The 20,233-nt window shown below is 34.8% G+C and overlaps 1 protein-coding gene across 1 annotated transcript in view; it reads right to left on the reverse strand.

The window, feature by feature from the left end:
- The window catches only part of LOC103193166 (CD2 associated protein), a 123,521-nt gene that overhangs the window by 24,063 nt on the left and 79,225 nt on the right, over positions 1 to 20,233 (reverse strand). The window contains exons 6-11 of the mRNA XM_042780327.1: positions 17,364 to 17,551; positions 14,935 to 15,013; positions 14,459 to 14,553; positions 12,755 to 12,859; positions 11,340 to 11,376; positions 10,183 to 10,245 (exon numbers count right to left, since the gene is read on the reverse strand). Of these exons, the coding sequence (XP_042636261.1) occupies positions 10,183 to 10,245; positions 11,340 to 11,376; positions 12,755 to 12,859; positions 14,459 to 14,553; positions 14,935 to 15,013; positions 17,364 to 17,551 (567 nt within the window). The remainder of the gene's footprint in view (positions 1 to 10,182; positions 10,246 to 11,339; positions 11,377 to 12,754; positions 12,860 to 14,458; positions 14,554 to 14,934; positions 15,014 to 17,363; positions 17,552 to 20,233) is intronic.

Consider the following 20,233-nt stretch of genomic DNA (forward strand, 5'->3'; position numbering starts at 1 on the left):
GGTATGAATTGGATCTGACTCAATGGCAGTGAGTTTAGAGTACATGTATTGGAACTGAAAAATAAATAATCCTGGCACCAAACCATGAATAATTTTAAGCACAAAAATTCTGACTAAAGATCAAATATTTTATTCTTTTTATTAATGGTGACTTAGAGACATATTAGAGGAAAAAAAAGCAGTACTATCAGAAAAGCACCAAGTTATTCTTAATTGAGTATTTTTAAATGATTTAAGACAAAAGAACTCTCTCCACAGTATTTAAACTGTATAAATTATTTCAATGAGATAAAAAATTATACAACTGTTCTGAAAAAGTACTGATTGTTCCGGACTCTGCATGTATCACCAGAATGCATGATGACAATAAATGTTAGAAAATAAATTATTACAATAGCCTCCTAATTGTCAAACCCCAGTAGAGGTTTCAAGAGATCTGCTGATGCAGTGGTTAAGTGCTTGGCTACAAACCGAAAGGTTGGTGGTTTGAACCTACCAGGCACTGTGTGAAGATGTGGCAGTCTGCTTCCATAAAGATTACAGCCTTGGAAACCCTATGGGGCAATTAACTCTGCCCTACAGGGTCACTATAAGTCTGAATCAACTCAAAGGTAACAGGTTTAGTTTTTGTAATACGGATTTCAGTCCCAAAATTCACTGAAATCTCTGTGACATCTGACAATGCTAGTCACTTCTTTAACAATTTTAACTTTTTAACATTTTCAGAACCTTAAATTACCAAGTTCAACAAGTCATCACCTCATGAATACATCTGAGTAACCTGAGTTACTCCTCATGAATACACCTGAGTAAGGTCAAGAACTAAACATTATCCACATCTCTAAGTTCCCTCATATTTCTTCCCAATTACTATCCCATCATTCCTATCCAAAGGTGTTTTCTAACACCAAAAATTACTTCTGCCTACTTTGGAACTTTACATCAACAAAATCATAAGATTCATATTATTACATGTAGCTTTAGTTCTTTCATTTGTTGCTATATGGTATCCTAATATACAAATATACCTCAAGTGAAGAACAAGTGAATACTGCATGGTTTAAAATCACAAAAGGCATGTGTCAGGACTGTATCCTTCCATCATACTTATTCAATCTGTATGCTGAGCAAATAACCCAAGAAGCTGGACTATATTCAAGAAGAACAAGGCATCAGGATTAGAGGAAGACTCATTAACCACCTGCAATATGCAGATAACATAACCTAGCTTGCTGAAAGTGAAAATGACTTGAAGCACTTACTGATGAAGATCAAAGACTACAGCCTTCACTATGAATTGCACCTCAACATAAAACAAAAATCCTCACAACTGGACCAATAAGCAACACCATAAACAGAAGTAACTGATGTTGTCAAGGTCTTCATTTTACTCGGATCCAAAATCAATACCCATGGAAGCAGCAGTCAAGAATCAAATATATTGTATTGGACAAATCTGCTGCAAAAGACCTCTTTATGTCACCTTGAATACTAAAGTATGTCTGACCCAAGCAAGCCACTCACTGTCTTTTCAACAGCCTCATATGTATGTGAAAGCTGGACAATAAATAAGGAAAATCAAAGAAGAATTGATGATTTGAACTGTGGTGCTGGTGAAGAATACTGAATATACTGTGGACTGTCAGAAGAAAGAACAAATCTGTCTTGGAAGAAGTACAGCCGAATACTCCTTCGAAGTGAGGATGGCGAGACTTCATCCCTCTTAACTTTGGTCATGCTAACACAGCAGGGACCAGTCCTGGGAGAAGAGTATCCTGCCGACCATAGTATAAATTCTGAAACCCTTATCACTAGTTCAAATCCTTTTAGGAGCAAGACAAAATATGAATAGTTAAACATATATGCTGTGCCATAACACTGAAAAGTATTTCATGGCCTAAACAAGTGGTTCTCAACTTTTGTCTTCAGATTAAAATCATCTGGAGAGCTCAAATAATATTTAACAACTGAATGACACACTATAAAAATTCTGATTTAACTGGTCTGAAGAGGATCCTAGACATCAGTATAATTTTAAAAGACACCCAGGTAATTCTAATACACAGCTAGGATTAAGAATAACTGTACCAAGCTGCCTTTCTAGTTTAATTTCTCACAACTTCTCCTGGGGTGTCTATCATCATTTCCTGAATATGTCAGGTTTTCTCTTATTCTTTTCAAATGCTCTTTCTATGACCCAGAATCACCTTTACTTTTCTAGTCAGCACATTTTGTTCTTTTTCTAAATCTCTAATTTTCTAAGTCTCATAACCTCCTTGGTACTATGCACATTAACTATTCAACTAGGAATCAGCAGAGTATCACTTTTATAAATGAAAAACATTTTTAAATGTTTTTTAAAATCTCCGTATTAACTAGCCCAAGTCAGTTGCCTCATGAATACACACTGACTGATTTTATGTTTTTGGGTATTTAACATTTGTTTAAAAGCCTGTTTTCATGTGTAGATAAGTATAAATAAAGAATATTATCTGCCACTTCTTAAAAAGTACACGTTATTTTTAGATTCAAACTGCAGTAAAATAATAGATACTAAAGTGTTCCCTGCAGAACATAGAGATAAGTATCATTTTCTTTCTGGTAAGTACACTAAATATAAAATACAATAGAGGCCTCCCAGAGCTCTTGATTCATTCTACGTTCCACACATTGTGTCACAGATGAAAAGGCGTTTTGAGTTCAGCATTTCCAACAATAAATGCCCTTAAATGAGTCTTAAAACATGCTGACCTTGATTTTAATTCCACACCAAAGTAAATTGTATTATAACCCGGTTTCATAGAACGTAACAAATCACTTGCAAATTTGAATACTGTTTTTAAGAATATATAGCCAAGCAAAGATATTTAATGAAAGCCTCAAGATTTCCATTTTACGAAGTATGTGACTTACTTACTAAAGCATACTATTCTGCTGATTTCAAATTCTATATAAGACAAAAGGAGCTCTGGTAGCGTAGTGCCTAAGGCACCTGACTGCTAACCAGAAGGCTGGCAGTTCAAACCCACCAGCCACTCTTCGGAAGGAAGATGGGACAATCTACCTCTGTAGTGATATTTCCGTAGTAATACTACCTCGGAAACCCAAGGAGGGGTCACTATGAGTCAGGTCTAACTCCACAGCATATAACAACAACAACAATATAAGACAGAAACATCTTTCAAGAATAAGGAGGAAAGAGATTCTTCAGCAAGTAACACATGTTCCACACACAAAACACTGTCTGCGAACAAAACATGTTCATTTATGGAAGTTCTATTTAAATCTCCAGAAAGGAAATTCTTTCAAAAATGTATTTTAGGCATAAAATGTGAAACACAAAAGTAACAAAGTATAAAGAAAGCAGGAACTGTGGCTAAATCTAACCAAACACTGATTTGGAAGGAGCAGCACATCGATGGTGGTTGAATGTGTGCAACCCTTTTTGTACATAATTTCTTAGTGAACTAAAAATAAGACAGTAATTCTGAAATAGGCCTCATCAAATTTTAGTCCAGTGAATGAGTAACTTAATGATGCTATTGGACCATCTGTGGGGAGGGGACCAACAAGAGGCAAGACCAAATTCTGTAAGAAGAGGTAACTATATAGGCAATAGAGCCCCACTTTTTTTTTCAAGACAGAGTGAACATCATAATCATAATTCAACTACTAGTGTTAAAAGTTCCAGAAATCAGCTAATCGGGCATTTAAAATGTGGAGTCTCATTTACCATCAATGAATTCTTAGCATATGTCTACTGTTTTAAGAATCATCCTAGCAACAGTAACCTGTTCCCTTTAATGCCAGCCTCAAGTCCATGCAAGAGGCAGAGACAATAAAGCCTCTAGAAGAAATAGTCACACTTTCTCCCCTTACTCTACTAATTGTTGTTGTTATTGTTGTTATGTGCCGTCGAGTCGGCCCCGACTCATAGCGACCCCTCCTTGGGTTTCCGAGGCAGTATCACTATGGAAGTAGGATTGCCCAACCTTCCTTCCAAGGAGTGGCTGGTGGGTTTGAACTGCCAGCCTTCTGGTTAGCAGTCAAGTGCTTTTAGCCACTATGCTACCAGAGACTCTACTAATTAGGAACCAAGATTACCATTATTACTATATCAATGCAAAATCACTATTTAGAAGGATATATCCTCTGGTCATATTCTGCCAATTCAAAACAAGGCAGATCCAGTACCACTGTTGCAACAGCAACTCTGAAAGAAATGCTTTTCAAGAAAAACTGAGCACAGATTCTTTGTCTCTTCCAGGAAAAGTGTGGAACCAAGCTGGCATCAGCAGTCTTTTATGATCTTCCTGTAGATATTCGGGGAGATGAGGGGAAACTGTTTAAGGACATGTAGATAAAGGTTTCCATTTATGATTTTTATAAGCCTAACAAGGGCCTATTTTAATGTTCTCCCCTACAGATGTATGTGCCTCACTCACCACCTGGTATTCAGGAATAAATGATAGTTCTTCCCTTCTACAAAAGATACAATGGGGGCACCAAGAAACTACTGAAAGGTATGTCCAAGAAAGGCTTCCCAAAAAAGCAGAATAATTTGTGTTTCAACATGTTGATATTATTATTCTCCTGAGGCATAGCATGGTCATCATTCTGAATATATCTAAGAAAATACAAAAACTGGTTGTAATAGAGTCAATTCCAACTCAAAGCAACCCTATACGAGAGCGTAGAACTGCCCCATAGGGTTTCCAAAGCTGTAAATCTTTACAGAAACAGATTGCCACATATTTCTCTCACTGGGCAGCTGGTGGATTTGAACTGCTGGCCTTTTGGTTAAGAGCTGCATGCTTAACCACTGCACCACCAGGAATGCTGAAAAAATAATACTGGACAGGGAACTACTAAGCAGCTTTGACAAAACCCACATGGTAGCTTGAGGTAGGGAGTAGACAATGAGAACTGACACAGACTGAGGAAACTGTGTTTAGAATTTCCATTCTAAAAATCTGGGAAAATACCCAATGTAACCATAGGGAGCCACTTAAGAATGAAGGGTAAAAGAGTGACTGTGGTTTGAAAACACTTCCCTCTGCCGACTGTGGAACCAAGGGTGGAACTTTGATTCATATTTATTTTTACTTAAAAGGAAATGATTAACTTCTTACTAATATTTAATACAGATTAACACGAGCTCTAACAATCCATGTATCTAAAGGTCACTGGAACAGGATTATGAAAGATTTCTTGCACTAATAGTGGAAATTCACAATGTGAAGATGTTGACACCTCTACCATCACTAGATCATTCACCCTCTATAGACCATGAAATTTTATGATTTTCATGTGTACATTTAAGTGAACTGCAGTATAATTTTGTCCAGTTTTAATTTAATTAAAGATTCTTCAGATAACTGACAAGTAGCTTAAAACAATTCCTGCAAAGAAATTAGACTAAAGATCTTAATGGAGCCAAGTAAATGACAATTAAAAAAAGAAAAAAAGGTAGTATTCATATTTTCCTATTACTTTCACCAGGTCTGTGATAGCCATCTCAAGTAAATTAGAAGAACATTTCAAATGAATAGTTTGGGTGCTTTTCATGATGTTTAAAAATGAGAAAGAATAAGCTATATTTACTCACACATTTATCATTCTGGCAATTACTTTATGCAGATATTTACACAAGGAAATTCACACAATTTTCCCATTACTTTATGTAGATCCACCAATGCCCATCTAGTATCTTTTTCCTTCTGCCTAAAGAACTATATTTAACATTTCTTGTAGTACAGTGCTGCTGGTCATGAGTTCTCTCAAATTTTGTATGTCTGAAAGTTTTATTGTGACTATTTCTGAAAGGTGTTTTTGCTAAGCACAGAACTCCAAGTTGACAGTTACCTTCAGCCTTAAAGATATTCTCTTTATCACTGGTTTTCATTAAACTTATGATGTGCCTTAAGGTGGTCTCCTTTATGTTTCTTATGCTTAGTAGTTGCTGAGTTTCTTGATCTGTGGGTATATAGTTTTCACCAAATCTGAGAAGTTTACAGCCATTATTTCATCAAATACTTTTTGTACCTGTTATTTCTTCATCTCCTCTGGGGACTCCAATTACACCTAAGAAAGACTGCTTGGTATTAACAAGGAGGGCACCAATCACATTTTTCCCAGTCTTTTTTCTATTCATTTTGGATACTTTCTATTACTGTGTCTTCAAGGTCACTGATTTTTTTCTTCTGCAATTGCCAGTATGCTGGTAATGTCATTCAATGTTTTTTTTTTTTAAATTTCAAGTACTGTATTTTTTAATTGCTAAAAGTCAATTTAGGTCTTTTTTAAATATTTCACATTTCTCTCATCATCATGTTCATGTTTCCTTCTACCTTTTTTAGCACATGGAACAAATTTATAATAGATGTTTTAATAATGTCCATGTCTATCATTTCTGGATCTGTTTCTTTGATTGATTTTACACCTTGTTATGGATCTGTATTTTCCCATTTCTTTCTATGCACGGTCATTTTTGAGCAAATAATAAAAACTGTGAATAGTACACTCTTAGAGTTCTAAATTTAGTTGTATTCAGTGAAACAGTATTAAACTTTGTTCTGGAAATAATTATATCTGTTTCTAACGTAGGTGCAGAGAAGCCCTTAGTCTAAGTTCTGAGTCTGTCTTTAGTCTACTTTTTCATGGACTCTATCTGATGTCCTAGATATTATGAGGTCTTTGAACTCTGGGTTGTGGAACACGAACTATTTGTGAGTTCCAGAAACTGCTCTGCCGACTGCTATCCAGCAGTTATTTCTCCAGCTATGAAAGTTTCCTTTCATGCATGTGCAGATCAATACTGAGCCTCACAGTGAGCCTTATATGGATCTCTGAACACTGTCTTTACAGCTCCCTCCACTCTGATTCTCTGTCCCAAAAATTGTAGCAGCCTTGGCCTCTCTGTCTCAACAATCAGCACAACAACAAGCTCTGTTTCGCTTTCTAGTCTGCTGCCTATAAACTGTATCCAGGCACAAAGATTAGGTTATTTGATCACCTAAAATCATCTCTTTCAGTAGATCACAGTCCTAAGCTGCCTGTTGTTCAATGTCTATAAATCATTATTTCATATATTGTGTCCAGTGTTCTAGTTGTTTAAGTCAAGAAGGTAAACTCAGTATCTGTTATTCTTTCATGGCTGGGATATGGAACCGATAAATGTTAATAAATATGCATCGTCTTCCATTTTGTTTTTAAGATCAATGGACAGATTTCAGGGAATATGGAAAGTCATTTACTGAATTTTAATAAAACCCTATCTACTGGTGGAAAGGAATATAAGATTATTTGTAGACAGCAAAGCCACCAATATACTTCTTATCTCTGGATCTAAATATCTTTTAACATGAGTTTTGCAGGTAGGAAAGATGTTACAACCAAGTATTAAAATAAACTGATCTAAGATTCAAATCTGACAATACTGCTGTTGGTGTTGTTGTTGGGTGCTGTTGAGTTAGTTCCAACTCAGAGCAACTCTACATACAACAGAACAAAACAGAGTCTGGTCCTGTGCCATCCTTAAAATTGTTACCATGGTTGAGCCATCATCACACCCATTTTGGTGAGAGTTTTCTCCTTTTTCACTGAAACCTCTATTATACCTAGCATGACTTCTCCAGGGACTGGTCCCTTCTGAGAATATGACAAAAGTAGGAAAGATGAAGTCTGGTCATTCTTGCTTCTAAGGAATATTCCAGCTGTACTTCGTCCAAGACAGATTTGTTCATTCTTCAAGTAGTCCAACACATTCAATATTCTTCGCCAACACCATAACTCAAATGCCTCAATTCATCTGTGGTATTCTTTATTCACTGTCCAGCTCTCACAGGCATATGAGGCAAATGAAAATACCATGGCTTGGGTCACAAGCACTGTAGTCTTCAAAGTGACATCATCTTAGCACTTAAATACTTCACATCCTAATATGTCATTTAATTTCTTGACTGCTGCTTTCATGGAAGTTGACTGTGGAACCAAGTAAAATGAAATTCCTGACAACATCTATCTTTTCTCCATTTATCATGATGTTGCTTATTGGTCCAGTTGTGAGGACTGTTTTATGTTGAGGCACAAGTCATATTGAAGGCTGTACTCTTTGATCTTCACTAGTAAGAGCTTCAAGTCTTCACTTACAGCAAGCAAGGTTGTGCTATCTGCATGTCATAGATTGTTTATGAGTCTCGCTCCTATCCTTGTGCTGCATTCTCCTTCATAGAGTCGTTTCTCAGATTATGTGCTCAGCATAAAAATTTGAATAAACATGGTGAAAGGATACAACCCTGACACACACCATTCCTGATATTAAACCATGTAGTATCTCCTTGTTTTGTTCAAATGACTGCTTCTTGGTCTTATGTATAGGTTCCTCATGAGCACAATTAAGCACTGTGGAATTCCCATTCTTCACAATATTATCCATAACACAGTCAAATTCCTTTACACAGTCAATAAAATACAGGTCAGTATCTTTCTGGTATTCTTTGCTTTCAGCCAAGATCCATCTGTTATCAGCAATGAATTCTTCAATGAATTCCTTTTCTGAATCGGACTTGAATTTCTAGCAGTTCTTCAGCAAAACTTTCCTTGTGTGTGATATTAATGATGTTGATCAATAATTTCTGCATTCTGTTAGATCATCTTTCTTTAGAATGGGCACAAATATGGAGCTCTTCCAGACAGCTGGCCAAATAGCTATCTTCCAAATTTCTTGGAATAAATTAGTGAGCACTTCTAGTACTGTATCCATTTGTTGAAACATCTCAATGGGTATTCTGTCAATTCTTGGGGTCTTATTTTACACCAATTCCTTCCATGTAGCTTGGACTTATTCCTTCAATACTATTGGTTCTTGATCATATGCTACCTTCTGAAATGGCTCAATGTCCACCAATTCTTTTTGGTACAGTGACTCTGTGTAGTCCTTTGTATTCCTTCCATCTTCTTTTGATGCTTCCTGCATCATTCAATACTTTGCCTGCAGAATACTTCAATAATACAACTCGTGGCTTGAATTTTTCTTCAGTTCTTTCAGCTTGGGAAATGCTCATTGTGCTCTTCCCAGTGAGTATAACAAAGAAGGAAATTGAGATCAGAGTTTTTACTACTCAGGGCCATAGGTAATTAATGGCTGTATCAGAAGAGACTAATTTGAAATTTAGAAATGTTTTTAAGTCGCTTCAGTATCTTAACTAAAAGAAAAATTCTCAAATGTAAAAAAAATAAGGGAATACAAAAGCCTTCCATGTTGAACACAAAACATGTGAATGAGATGAAGCTCTGAAGGTGTATGACATATGCAGGGAACATAGTGTGATTGGTTCATTTAATGAATTAAAAGGGTGGAAAATGACACCAAAAATTTAATTTAGGAGTCAGTTCCTAGAGGACCCTGAAGTTTGTACTTTTGATTTTGATCTAAAAATGAATCTAGCAACAATGTGAAGTATAGTCAGACAAGAGAGTGAAACGAGAGAAACTGGTCAAAAGGCTACAATAACACTTAGGGCAAGAGATAAGGATGGGCCAAAACTAAACACTGGCAGTATAAACAAAGGCATTCTAAAACAATATTCAAGTTCTTCCACGAAAATAATCTAACTGACTAGAGACAACTATTGAAGATCTCTCTGTATAAAAGAAAGGAGGTATATTCTCCAAATTACCAACAACAAAATGAGTAATGTTTTAACAACATACATATAGTACCTTGGAACTTTTGAAATGTACATGACAAATATATACAGTCAAATTAAAGTAATACATAATAAGTCACTTCGATATTCACCAGGAACTTACTCTATACTGCTCTAAGTAAATTTTTAAAAAATTATTTTAACCAAGATGCTCTAAAATTAATAAAAGTATAATTGTTTAATGTCTTCTTTTCTTATACATTCTTTGAAATAACTATGGTCAAACACTACAACCTTAGTGATGTAGTAGTTTAATTTTTATATGAACTTAAATTTGTATCAATTTCAGTAAAAGCCTAATTTCTTATCAATCTTGATAAACTAGTCTCTCCCGAAAAACGTTAAGAAAGTGAAAGTAAATATAGAGAAAAACCTGTTAAAAATATTGGCTCACTGTGGGGAGAGATTTTTCTTCACAATGACAATAATGAAAACAATTATTTTTCTGACAGTAGAAGAAAAATAGCCTCACCTTTTTCTTCAGGCTTTATAGGAAAATACTTCTTCTCTGTAGTTATTAGCTCAGGCTTTGGAGCTACGGGCAAAGAAGAGTTTATTTTTGTATGACTACTAAACAGGAAAGTTTGGTTTAAAAATCACATCAGATGACAATATGGTATAACAGAAAGAAAACTGTACCAGAATCACTGGAATCCTGGACCAGCTGCTAATTACCTATGGCCCTAAGCAAAAACTCTGATCTTGGTCCCCTTCCTTATCATATCCTCTTGTTCATATCATCTACAGTACTGATGTACAGCACAACTTTCAGTTATGATGGAACTGTTCTAATTCTGCAATGTCCAGTATTTGACCACTGAGCACCTGAAATGTAGTTTGTGACTAAGAAACTGAATTTTTAATTTTATTTAATTTTCATTTATTTTAAAAGACCCATGTGGCTAGTGACTACCAAACTGAAATATTACAATTTTACAGTAAGCTTTTAACACCAACCTCTATAAAAATTACTTTTGAGCTTTTCTTGCTTGGGGATACATCAGCAAATACAAGGTTGAAACCATGGGGAAGAGAAAGTTGGATTATTTAAAGAATAGAAAATCTTTCAAGAATTTTTTTTTTTTTTTTAATGTACTATACTTGTGAAAATCAGAAACTCAGGGATAGATCTTATGGAAAGAAATAGGGAGCCAGATTATCAAACTTTATATCTGAAAGATATTTCTAGGTGTACCGTAATTTATTAAACTGTTAAAACAAAACAAAACCTCTTCTAATTTATTGAACCCTTATAATATTATCTCAAGGAAAAGGGTATAAATTTAGTATTTATTTGCAACATTAACAAATGGATTTGATCTGAAAAGGAAGAGTAACTAATTGGCCAGGTCAATATATTAAGTTTACTAAAACAGTTTTGAACTTGATCAATTTTATTTTTAAGAACAAAGTATCCTAATTATATTCAAGGATCCTATTTTATACCATTTGTACTTTAAAAAAAAATCAGACATATTAGTTCATGTGAACACTTCCAATTTTACATATTTTCAATTTTTGTATAGCATATCATATATTTTTGCCAATAAAAAATTGTTTAAATTTGATTCTATTTCATCATTTTAGCATTTAAAAAAGAACAATCTGAATATTGTGTTTCTTACATACCTGGACCCTTAACAGGAGGTGGTGGTTTCTTTGGTTTCTATTAAAATGATAATAGTTGAACATTATTTATTAATTATTTATATTAATCGTTAATAATCTAAAGTACATGTACATCTCTCTTCATCCCATCTATTACAAAATGCTAAGATCTTAACATTTCCACAAAAGGTCACTGACAAAAAAATATTTATTCCATTAGAAAAATGCCTCCTTGATTAAAATTCAGTTAAGTATTTCAAGTTATCATTGGGTTAGATAAATCTAAAAACTTTACTGATTAGCAAGAATATTTGTCATGTCTCTTCTAATTTAAAATTGTAAATAAAAAGGTCGCAGTTTGAACCAACCAGCTGCTCTGCAGGAAAAGATGTGGCAGTCTACTTCCATAAAGATGACAGCCTTGGAAGCTCTATGGGGCAGTTCTACTCTGTCCCATAGTGTCACTACAAACTGAAAGGGACTCTGCAGCAACTAGTTTGGTTTAGTTGTTAAACAGAGGTAAAATGGTGCTTAACCAATGAAGGATTGTTAAGGAGAAAATGAGGAAGGGAAAGAGAGAGACTCTAGCAAAGGAAGAGCCCAAGACAGCTAAGTTTCCGTAACGTAACCTGCAGTAATTAACTAAATAAAAACTACAAAGGGTAAAAAGTCTTACATTGGCTTAAACCAAATATGGCAGTTTCCTTTGCTGTATGTGTGTGCTATCTTCCTCTCTATCGAAAAACTAAACTGGATCTATGTCATTAGGAAAAGGGGAGGGAAAATCAAGTTGTAGAAAGGCAAAAGATCACTGATGAATGACTCAGCATTACTTTTTTCTCTCTGAAAAGTGAGACAGAAATATTAAACCTCAAAGGAGGAAAGACTGGTTCTTGCCCTATGAAGAATCTGTTGACCCAATAACAGTAATCCACAGAACCTTACAAAAATCTAAAACTTTTCAACAAAATTGAATAAAAATATATTTCTCCCAGGAAAGTACTAATTTATTCAACTACCAAAGTCAGTCATCCATCCATCTATCCATCTATCTACCTACCTACCTATCTAAGCAAAGTAATGAAATCTGAGTTTAATTTTCAATATGTTATTAGGTGTCAAAGAGTCTGTTTCAACTGAAAGCAACTCCATGTGACAGCGCAGAACTGTCCCATAGGGTTTCCTTGGCTGTAATCTTTATAGAGGCAGATCACCGGATCTTTCTCCTTGGTCAGAGAAAAAGTGCAGAGATAAAGCACTGAATTGAAACTTTGTTTTGTTTTACTATAGTTCAAATAATTTTCATATGAATATATAAATCTGGAACCCCTTCATAAAAATTATTCATTAACAATGGAAAAAGAAAACCCTATTTCTGGGGGTTGGGGTGGAAATCACTAAAAGGTTAAGTATTGTCATCATTGACAAAAACTTACTGGAAAGTCTTTATCTTGTTCATTTATCTGAACAGCAAAATTGTCTGGAAATACTCCTTCTTTACCATTAAGTTCACCTTTCCACCAACCAGCTTCTCCAGTCTCCTAAAAGAAACAAAACAAAGAACAAGTAAGACAATGGGAACTAATTTTAAATGGAAAAAAGGTTTACAACAAAATAGTAAAATGATTCCATTACTTTTACCAAAATAAAGCTAAGGGTAAAACATAGTTTATTTTTACTGAACTAAACAGATCATGAAGTCGTCCTAAAAGAAAATGCTTTCCCATATATTACTTTTACCAATAGCTACAAAATTTATTTTTTAAAAAATAAATAATTTTAAAATGCAGTCTACAAGATTTACAGATTCTCAAAAATAGGGGAAAGGGGAGAAGAGAGGAAGGGACAGGAGGGGAACAAGAAGTAGAGGGGGGAAGAGAGGGAAGCCAAAGAAGGCAGAGAGAAAGGAAGGCAGGTAGGTAAGCAAGAAGCAAAGTACGAAAGAAGACAGGCAAGCAGGAAAGAAGGAATTTGCAAACTGTATCTTATCTAGCATTCTTAATTTTTTATAAATAATTAAAATTAATTATATTATTTTTAAAAAATTAGTATTAATCATATTACTTAAAAAATTAATCATATTATTCAGTTGCTTTAGAAATTAATAAGATCATCTATAGTTCCTTCCCAACACCTACTCTTACATGAGAAATTAATCCAATTTGTATGAATATTTAAAGTTACATACCCTTAACCTGTGATAACTAGAAAAATTTCAAAAATTGTTCTTCAAGGTTATAGCAAAAAAAAAAAAAAAAAAAATTAGTAATTTTCCCATATTAAATAGTTATTAAAGGTTCTGCCCCTTACCCACCCATAATATTGGTGGGCTTCCCCCTTTTTTTTTGGCCTCAGAATTCATTCTAATTCTAAGTAAGTATGAATCTCTCTGCTCTGGTGGCACAGTGCCTAAGGTATTTGACTGCTAACCAGAGGTTGGCAGTTCAAACCCACCAGCCACTCTGCAGAAGGAAGATGGAGCAATCTACTTCCGTAAAGATTCACTGCCTCAGAAACCCAATGGGGGTCAGTATGAGTTGGAATTGACTTGATGGCAGTGGTTTTGGGTTTTTTTGTTTTTTGAATTTATGCATCTACCTCATTCTTTGAAATAGCTACATCATATTCTATAGTATGAAGAATTTCTTAGCCATTTACATAGTGTTGGACATTTAAAATTGCTTCCCCATTTTTCTTCTTTTTCTTTTAATATTACAAACAATGCTCCAAATAGTAGATGGGAAAAACAGAACAAGGCAGAATGAGAAGTGAGAACAGAAACCTGGGGATGTGGATTAGGACAGTAGAACAGAATCTGATGGTAAAAATATTCCCAATACATCAACAACAAAAACAGACAATAAAACATTGCTCAAAAAACAATTTTGTGAGCACTTACTATGTGCCAGGTTCTCAGGACCCAGAAACAAGCAAAATAAAGTCCCAGCTCTCTAGAAATTATATCCAACCCAAAAAAACCACAAAAAAACCACCATCACCGAGTCAATTCTGACTCATAGTGACCCCCATCAAGTTTCCAAGGCTGTAAATCTTTACAGAAATAGATGGTGTACTTTTCAAAATGTTTCTATGAATAAAATTAAATAAAGCATTAAAAAACAGGATCATTTTTATCTTACCTTACTTATCAAATGGATTATCTCCCCCTCTTTAAAACTAAGCTCATCCTCATTAGTACCTTCATAGGCAAATAATGTTCTGCAATATTCCTTAGCTGAAATAAAGAATGCAAATAATGTAGCTTATACAAATTGATCATTCAACAGATATATATAAAGGTAAATGTGCACTAGAAACTATGAAAGATGAATTTAATCCTTCTTCTTTAAATTTTAAAAGTTCAGCCAATACTATATTTAATAATAATTTAATTATTCATTCATTCAAGTATTTATTTTCTACCATATTCCAGGCACAGTTCTAACTGCAGGGACATACAGCAGTGAACAAAATCCTTGTCTTCATGGTGCTGACATCTAATAGGATTTAATTACTGTGAGTAAGTAGTATAGTATAACAAATGCCTTCAACAAGCCCAATAATAAATTGGAGAATGCTCCTACTATTCCCAATGTGAAAACTATTCAAAACTTACCTTTAATTCTACCTTCAGTTTCTGTTTTTGTTACCTCTGCACTCTGAGTTTTGGATCCTACTGACTGTATGAGTGAGGGCTAGAATGGAAAAGGATAATATCAGCTATTTTAAGTTAGAATATATGTGGAATTGTTAAATAAAGTTTCCATTTACCATTATTTAGCTTACCCTGAATGGTGCTTACAGTCGGGTTAGTGATACGATCAAAACTCAGCAATGAAAACAATAAAGATCTCAACAGTTCGAAATTCTAATTTTTAAAACTCTCTATCTTAAGACTACATGCTCTTATGCTTATAATACAGCACTATCATTTATTTTTAGATCCTCTAAAATAAATATTAATAGCTCTGAGAACTTATTATGTACCAATCCTGGGCCTAACAACTTCATATACAACTTAATCCTCATGACAATATGCAGTATTATTCATCCTTTTATAGATGATAAAAACAATCAGCCTACAAAAACAGTAATTTGGAAGTAGACCCCAGATTTGAACCTAGAAACACTGACAGTAGAAAGTGTGCTCTTAAACAAAAGCACTGAAGTTCCTCCAGGTGTGACAGAGCTTTAGAAAAGAAAGAAAATCTTTATAACTTCATTTTTGCTATTTGCATGAAAACATTTAATGCTTGCCCTGTTTAACCTTAAAACTATAGCCCTGTAGACGTTTTTCCATTATAATTGATTACAGGAAGTTCTTCACCAGCTATATTTGTGTTTCTTTGAGTTCTTGCCCCAGAAATAACATTACATTTGACCTTAAGTTTCATTAGTTAGAACTCTAAATACACTGCTAATTACCTATCACTGTGTCTTCTGTTTATTTTTCAAGATACTCATTTTAATTTCTCCCAAATTCTAAACACAGTATCTTCCAACCTGATGTCACCCTTCAAACACAGCGAACGTGCTCCCTACTTTATAAATTCTTAGGTCAGTGATCAAAGCAAGTCTCACAAGGCTATCATATGAGGTGACCCTGAAAGTACTCTAGATAGTGGGCATTATCAATAATGGTGCAAAGATTACTAATACAATCGTTATCAAATAAAAGTTATTCAATATAATCTTAAGTTTTAGAGTTGGAAGGCACCCCAGATCATCCAGTCTAATGTTCTTCCTAATGCAGGAACTGCTTCTCCAACATTCCTACCAGTTATACGGCCATTCGGCATAATCACAAAACCCATGAGAATTCTAATCTTTCCTGAATCCTTCGAAACTAAGAATTAATTAGGTCCCAAAAGTCACACACTCAGAGCTAGGAAGGGGGGGGGGGAGGGGGAGTAGAAAGTAGCTCTCTTTCCTGAACCCTGCTATAACATAAGGAAATATGTAGTAAGCAAAAAAATAAAATAAAATAAATGCTGAAAGCAATCACTTTAGGGGAAAACTTTAGAGTGTATCTCACCAATCAAAAGCACAGTCATATAAATAACAAAACTAAAGTAAGTAAGTAAATGCTGAAATACTTTAAACCCTTAACAGTGAAACAAAAAGATGCAAATGAGGACTACAGGTTAAAAAACAACATAAAAGTCTACTATCTGAATCATCAAGGTACTGAAACCACAAACAGATTTTAAATGTTCTAAAGATTGTACCTATTTTTTTCCCCAAAATAAAGCCTTAAGGGTTGATTTTAAAGATTCTTATTAGATCTTAAACTAACAGTATATTCACTTTCATTTATTTCACAATACAAGCGAAATGCTAATAAAAAATAAAAGCCTCCATACATTCAAAAGGAGCTCTGGTAGCGTAGTGCCTAAGGCACTTGACTGCTAACCAGAAGGCTGGTGGTTCAAACCCACCAGCCGCTCCGCGGAAGGAAGACGGGGCAATCTACTTCTGTAGCGATACCACCTCGGAAACCCAAGGAGGGGTCGCTGAGTCGGGTCCGACTCGACGGCACGTAACAACAACAACAACATACATTCAAAAGAGGGAGATTAGTAAATGTAACCACTGGTGACAATCCAGAAGTTAAGTAATGCCTATTTAACTGTGCCGTGTGAAACGATTTTAAACGGCCCATTTTAGGTCTTCTTCAAATATTTATAGATAGATAGAGAGAGACAGATATAGATATATAGATATACAGATATACACACACACCCTTTTCTATTTATAATACTAAAATGTCTGAAGTTTCCATTAAGAAATATTTAAAGTTCCAAAAAAAAGCATTCTAATTTTGTAACATTCAAACATAAACATTATAATAAATTTGAGGAGAAAATCATTTTACATAGCATTCTCTTTCATAAACAAAGTATTTTTTATGACTTACATTTTAAAAAGTGCTTAATAACTGACTTTTACATTTCAAAAACTGCATACTAAAGGAATGCAATGGAGGTAATCTAAGTGCAATTCAGGAATGAAATGGGATAACAAAGTGCAATTCATCTTTACTACCTTTTCTATTTTTTTCTCTTCAATTTCATTACTGGATGTTCTTGTCCTAAGTTTCACAGAGCCTTCTTTAAAAATATCTCCAAATCCAATTCCTCGAATTTTCTTTGGCTGTGCAATTGGTCCAGGTACAGTTTCGCTCCCATTTCCCGGAGAGGGTAAGGGTGAGGTAGGCCCGGTCAAAACTATTTCTGAAAGAGTAATTTGTTTTTGATGACACCAAGAATCACAAAAATCTTGATATACCCTTCCATAAGATCTATATTCTACATGGCTTAGTCAAAAACTGCAGAATAAAAATAATGAATTTAACGACTTAAGTAAGATTCATTTTATATTGATTTTTGTTGTTATTTAAAACAGTAAAGATCTTAAGTTGTAACAGTAAATTACTAACTAAGCAATCTAGGAAATCATATCATACAAGGTCCTTAACAAGAGCCCATCAAAATTTACAGTTCTTAGACAAAGACTGTATATAATGCAAGACTGAAACATTAAAAGACATGAAATACAACCATTTTAAAAAGTTATGATTCATACCACTACCAACTGTACTCAAGGCCACAATAGATGGATCCAGAAAGAATGGGAGGAAATGTGGAACAGAACTCAGATTTTTAAAAAAAAATTCAGACTTGCTGGCCCAGTTGAGACTACTACTCACTGAGACTGTCACCCTGTGATAACTCTTTCAACTTTAGACCAACATTATTCCTTGAGATCACCTTTTTAGTGAAGTAACAGCACTGGCTGATAAAATAAAAACATCACCCAGGTGAGAGCAAAAGGTCAAAAATGACTACTAAGACAAAAAGGTAAAGGTACAGGGAAACTCGAGTACCAGAAATAATACAACTTGAATGGAATGAATGAGAATGATGACACATTATGAAAAATGTAACCAATATCACTGGATAATCTGTATAGAAATGGTTAAATGGGAACCTAATTTGCTGTGCAAACTTTCACCTGAAAAACAGTAAAATATTATTTTAAGAAAGTTAAATGTTCAAATCTGATCAAAGTTGAGTGAGTTACTTAATATAAAACCTGTTCTATATATGAGTGAGGTTTTACCATACATTCAGAGCTTATTTTGCACCCGACACTTTGCTAAACACTGTATAGGGATTAACTCATTTTATAACCTCCATAAGTTTAACACTAAGCAGTATTAGTCTTCCTTTTACAAATGAGTAAACTCCTCTGATGTTAAGGGAAATTAAGGACCTTTCCCAAAACCAATGTTGAATTCTAAATGATCCTAAAACCATTGCCTTAAACATATGTCTCACAACCACAGAGTCTCCAATCACAAACCTGTTTTTTATATATTTTATAAGCGGATTACAGAAACAACTTATATGAACTTAAATAACGCTAACAAGTTCTATGGTCTGCCTATCATAGCCACTTTCAATGTTAGCTTAAGCCACATGGGTGATTAAAGTGGAGAAAATACAGGTAATCTCTTGCTTTAGGCCATTTTACTTTTATGGGAGGGGAAATAACCCTCTGTCATCAAGTCAATTTTGACTAATAGCAACCCTACAAGACAGAGTTCAACTGCCCCATAGGATTTCCAAGGCTGTAAATCTTTACAGAAGCAGACTGCCTCATCTGTCTTCTGTGGAGCAGCGGGTGGGTTTGAAAGGCTGACCTTCTGGTTAGCCCCCAAATGCGTTAATCACTGTACCACCATAGATAGCTCCTTAATTTTATGAAAGACCTACATTAGTACTTGTTTTTGCTAACCAAAAGAAATTCAAAGAGGATTTTCACTTTCACAGAAAAAGACAAAAAGCAAAACTAGTGTTCAGTGTTTGTTCTGCAGTGAGCCCTTACAGAGGCAGCACGAATCCTGAGCAGCGAGAGTGGCACTGCCAAGCTTCTTCCCTAGGAGGGATTGTCAGTATCTCAGCATGCAGCCTCTATAGCTTTGAACTATCTGTGAACACTGTAAGTTAGTGTTATTTTAGGTTTTATGTGCTATGTGGCATGATTTGGTAAGTTACTTTTGGGGTCTGGAAATAGTCAAAAATTTTTCCCATATAAATTAATGGTAATTGCATCTTCACTTTACACTATTTTGACTTCATAGGAACACTCTACTTTTGGATAGTAAGGGAAAACTGTGTATATTTTTGTAATATCTTTTTAAAGCAACTTCACTGAGGGAACGTTTATATACAGTAAAATGAACCCATTTTAAATGAATACTTTTTTTTTTTTTTTTAAGAACTATGTACTATGTAATACAACAATCAAGATTTTTTTTTCATTACACTTCCCACTTCCTCCCTGTGTTATCATTTCACTTGGTCTTTCCTTTAGAACATTTCTGTCACCTCCAAAAATATGCTTATATGCGATCCTAGTCAGTCTTTCCCATCTCTAATCTCAAGAAACTTCTGGTCTTCATTCTGTTACTATAGGTCTGTCTTGTTGTTGTTGTTATGTGCCATTGAGTCGGACCCAAGTCACAGTGACCCTTTCTTGGGTTTCCAAGGCTGTATCACTATGGAAGTACATTGCCTCATCTTCCTTCCGAGGAGTGGCTGGTGGATTTGAACCACCAGCCTTCTGGTTAGCAGTCAAGTGCCTTAGGCACTATGCTACCAGAGCTCCTATAGGTCTGTCTTAGAGTACCAAAATCAAAAGAATCGTACCGTATATAAGTCTTTTCTGTCTACTGCTTTTTCTGAGCAGATTATATATGAAATTCTTCTTTGGTGTTCCATGTATCCGTACTTCAGTTCCTTTTATTGCTGATTAGAGTCCACTATATATATATATATGTATAGGAGCTCTGGTAGCATAGTGCCTAAGGCACTTGACTACTCACCAGAAGGCTGGCGGTTCAAACCCAT

This window comes from Orycteropus afer, unplaced genomic scaffold, assembly GCF_000298275.1.
Source record: "Orycteropus afer afer isolate SDZICR_OR568_19922 unplaced genomic scaffold, OryAfe1.0 scaffold00034, whole genome shotgun sequence".
In the NCBI taxonomy this organism is placed as follows: domain Eukaryota; kingdom Metazoa; phylum Chordata; class Mammalia; order Tubulidentata; family Orycteropodidae; genus Orycteropus; species Orycteropus afer.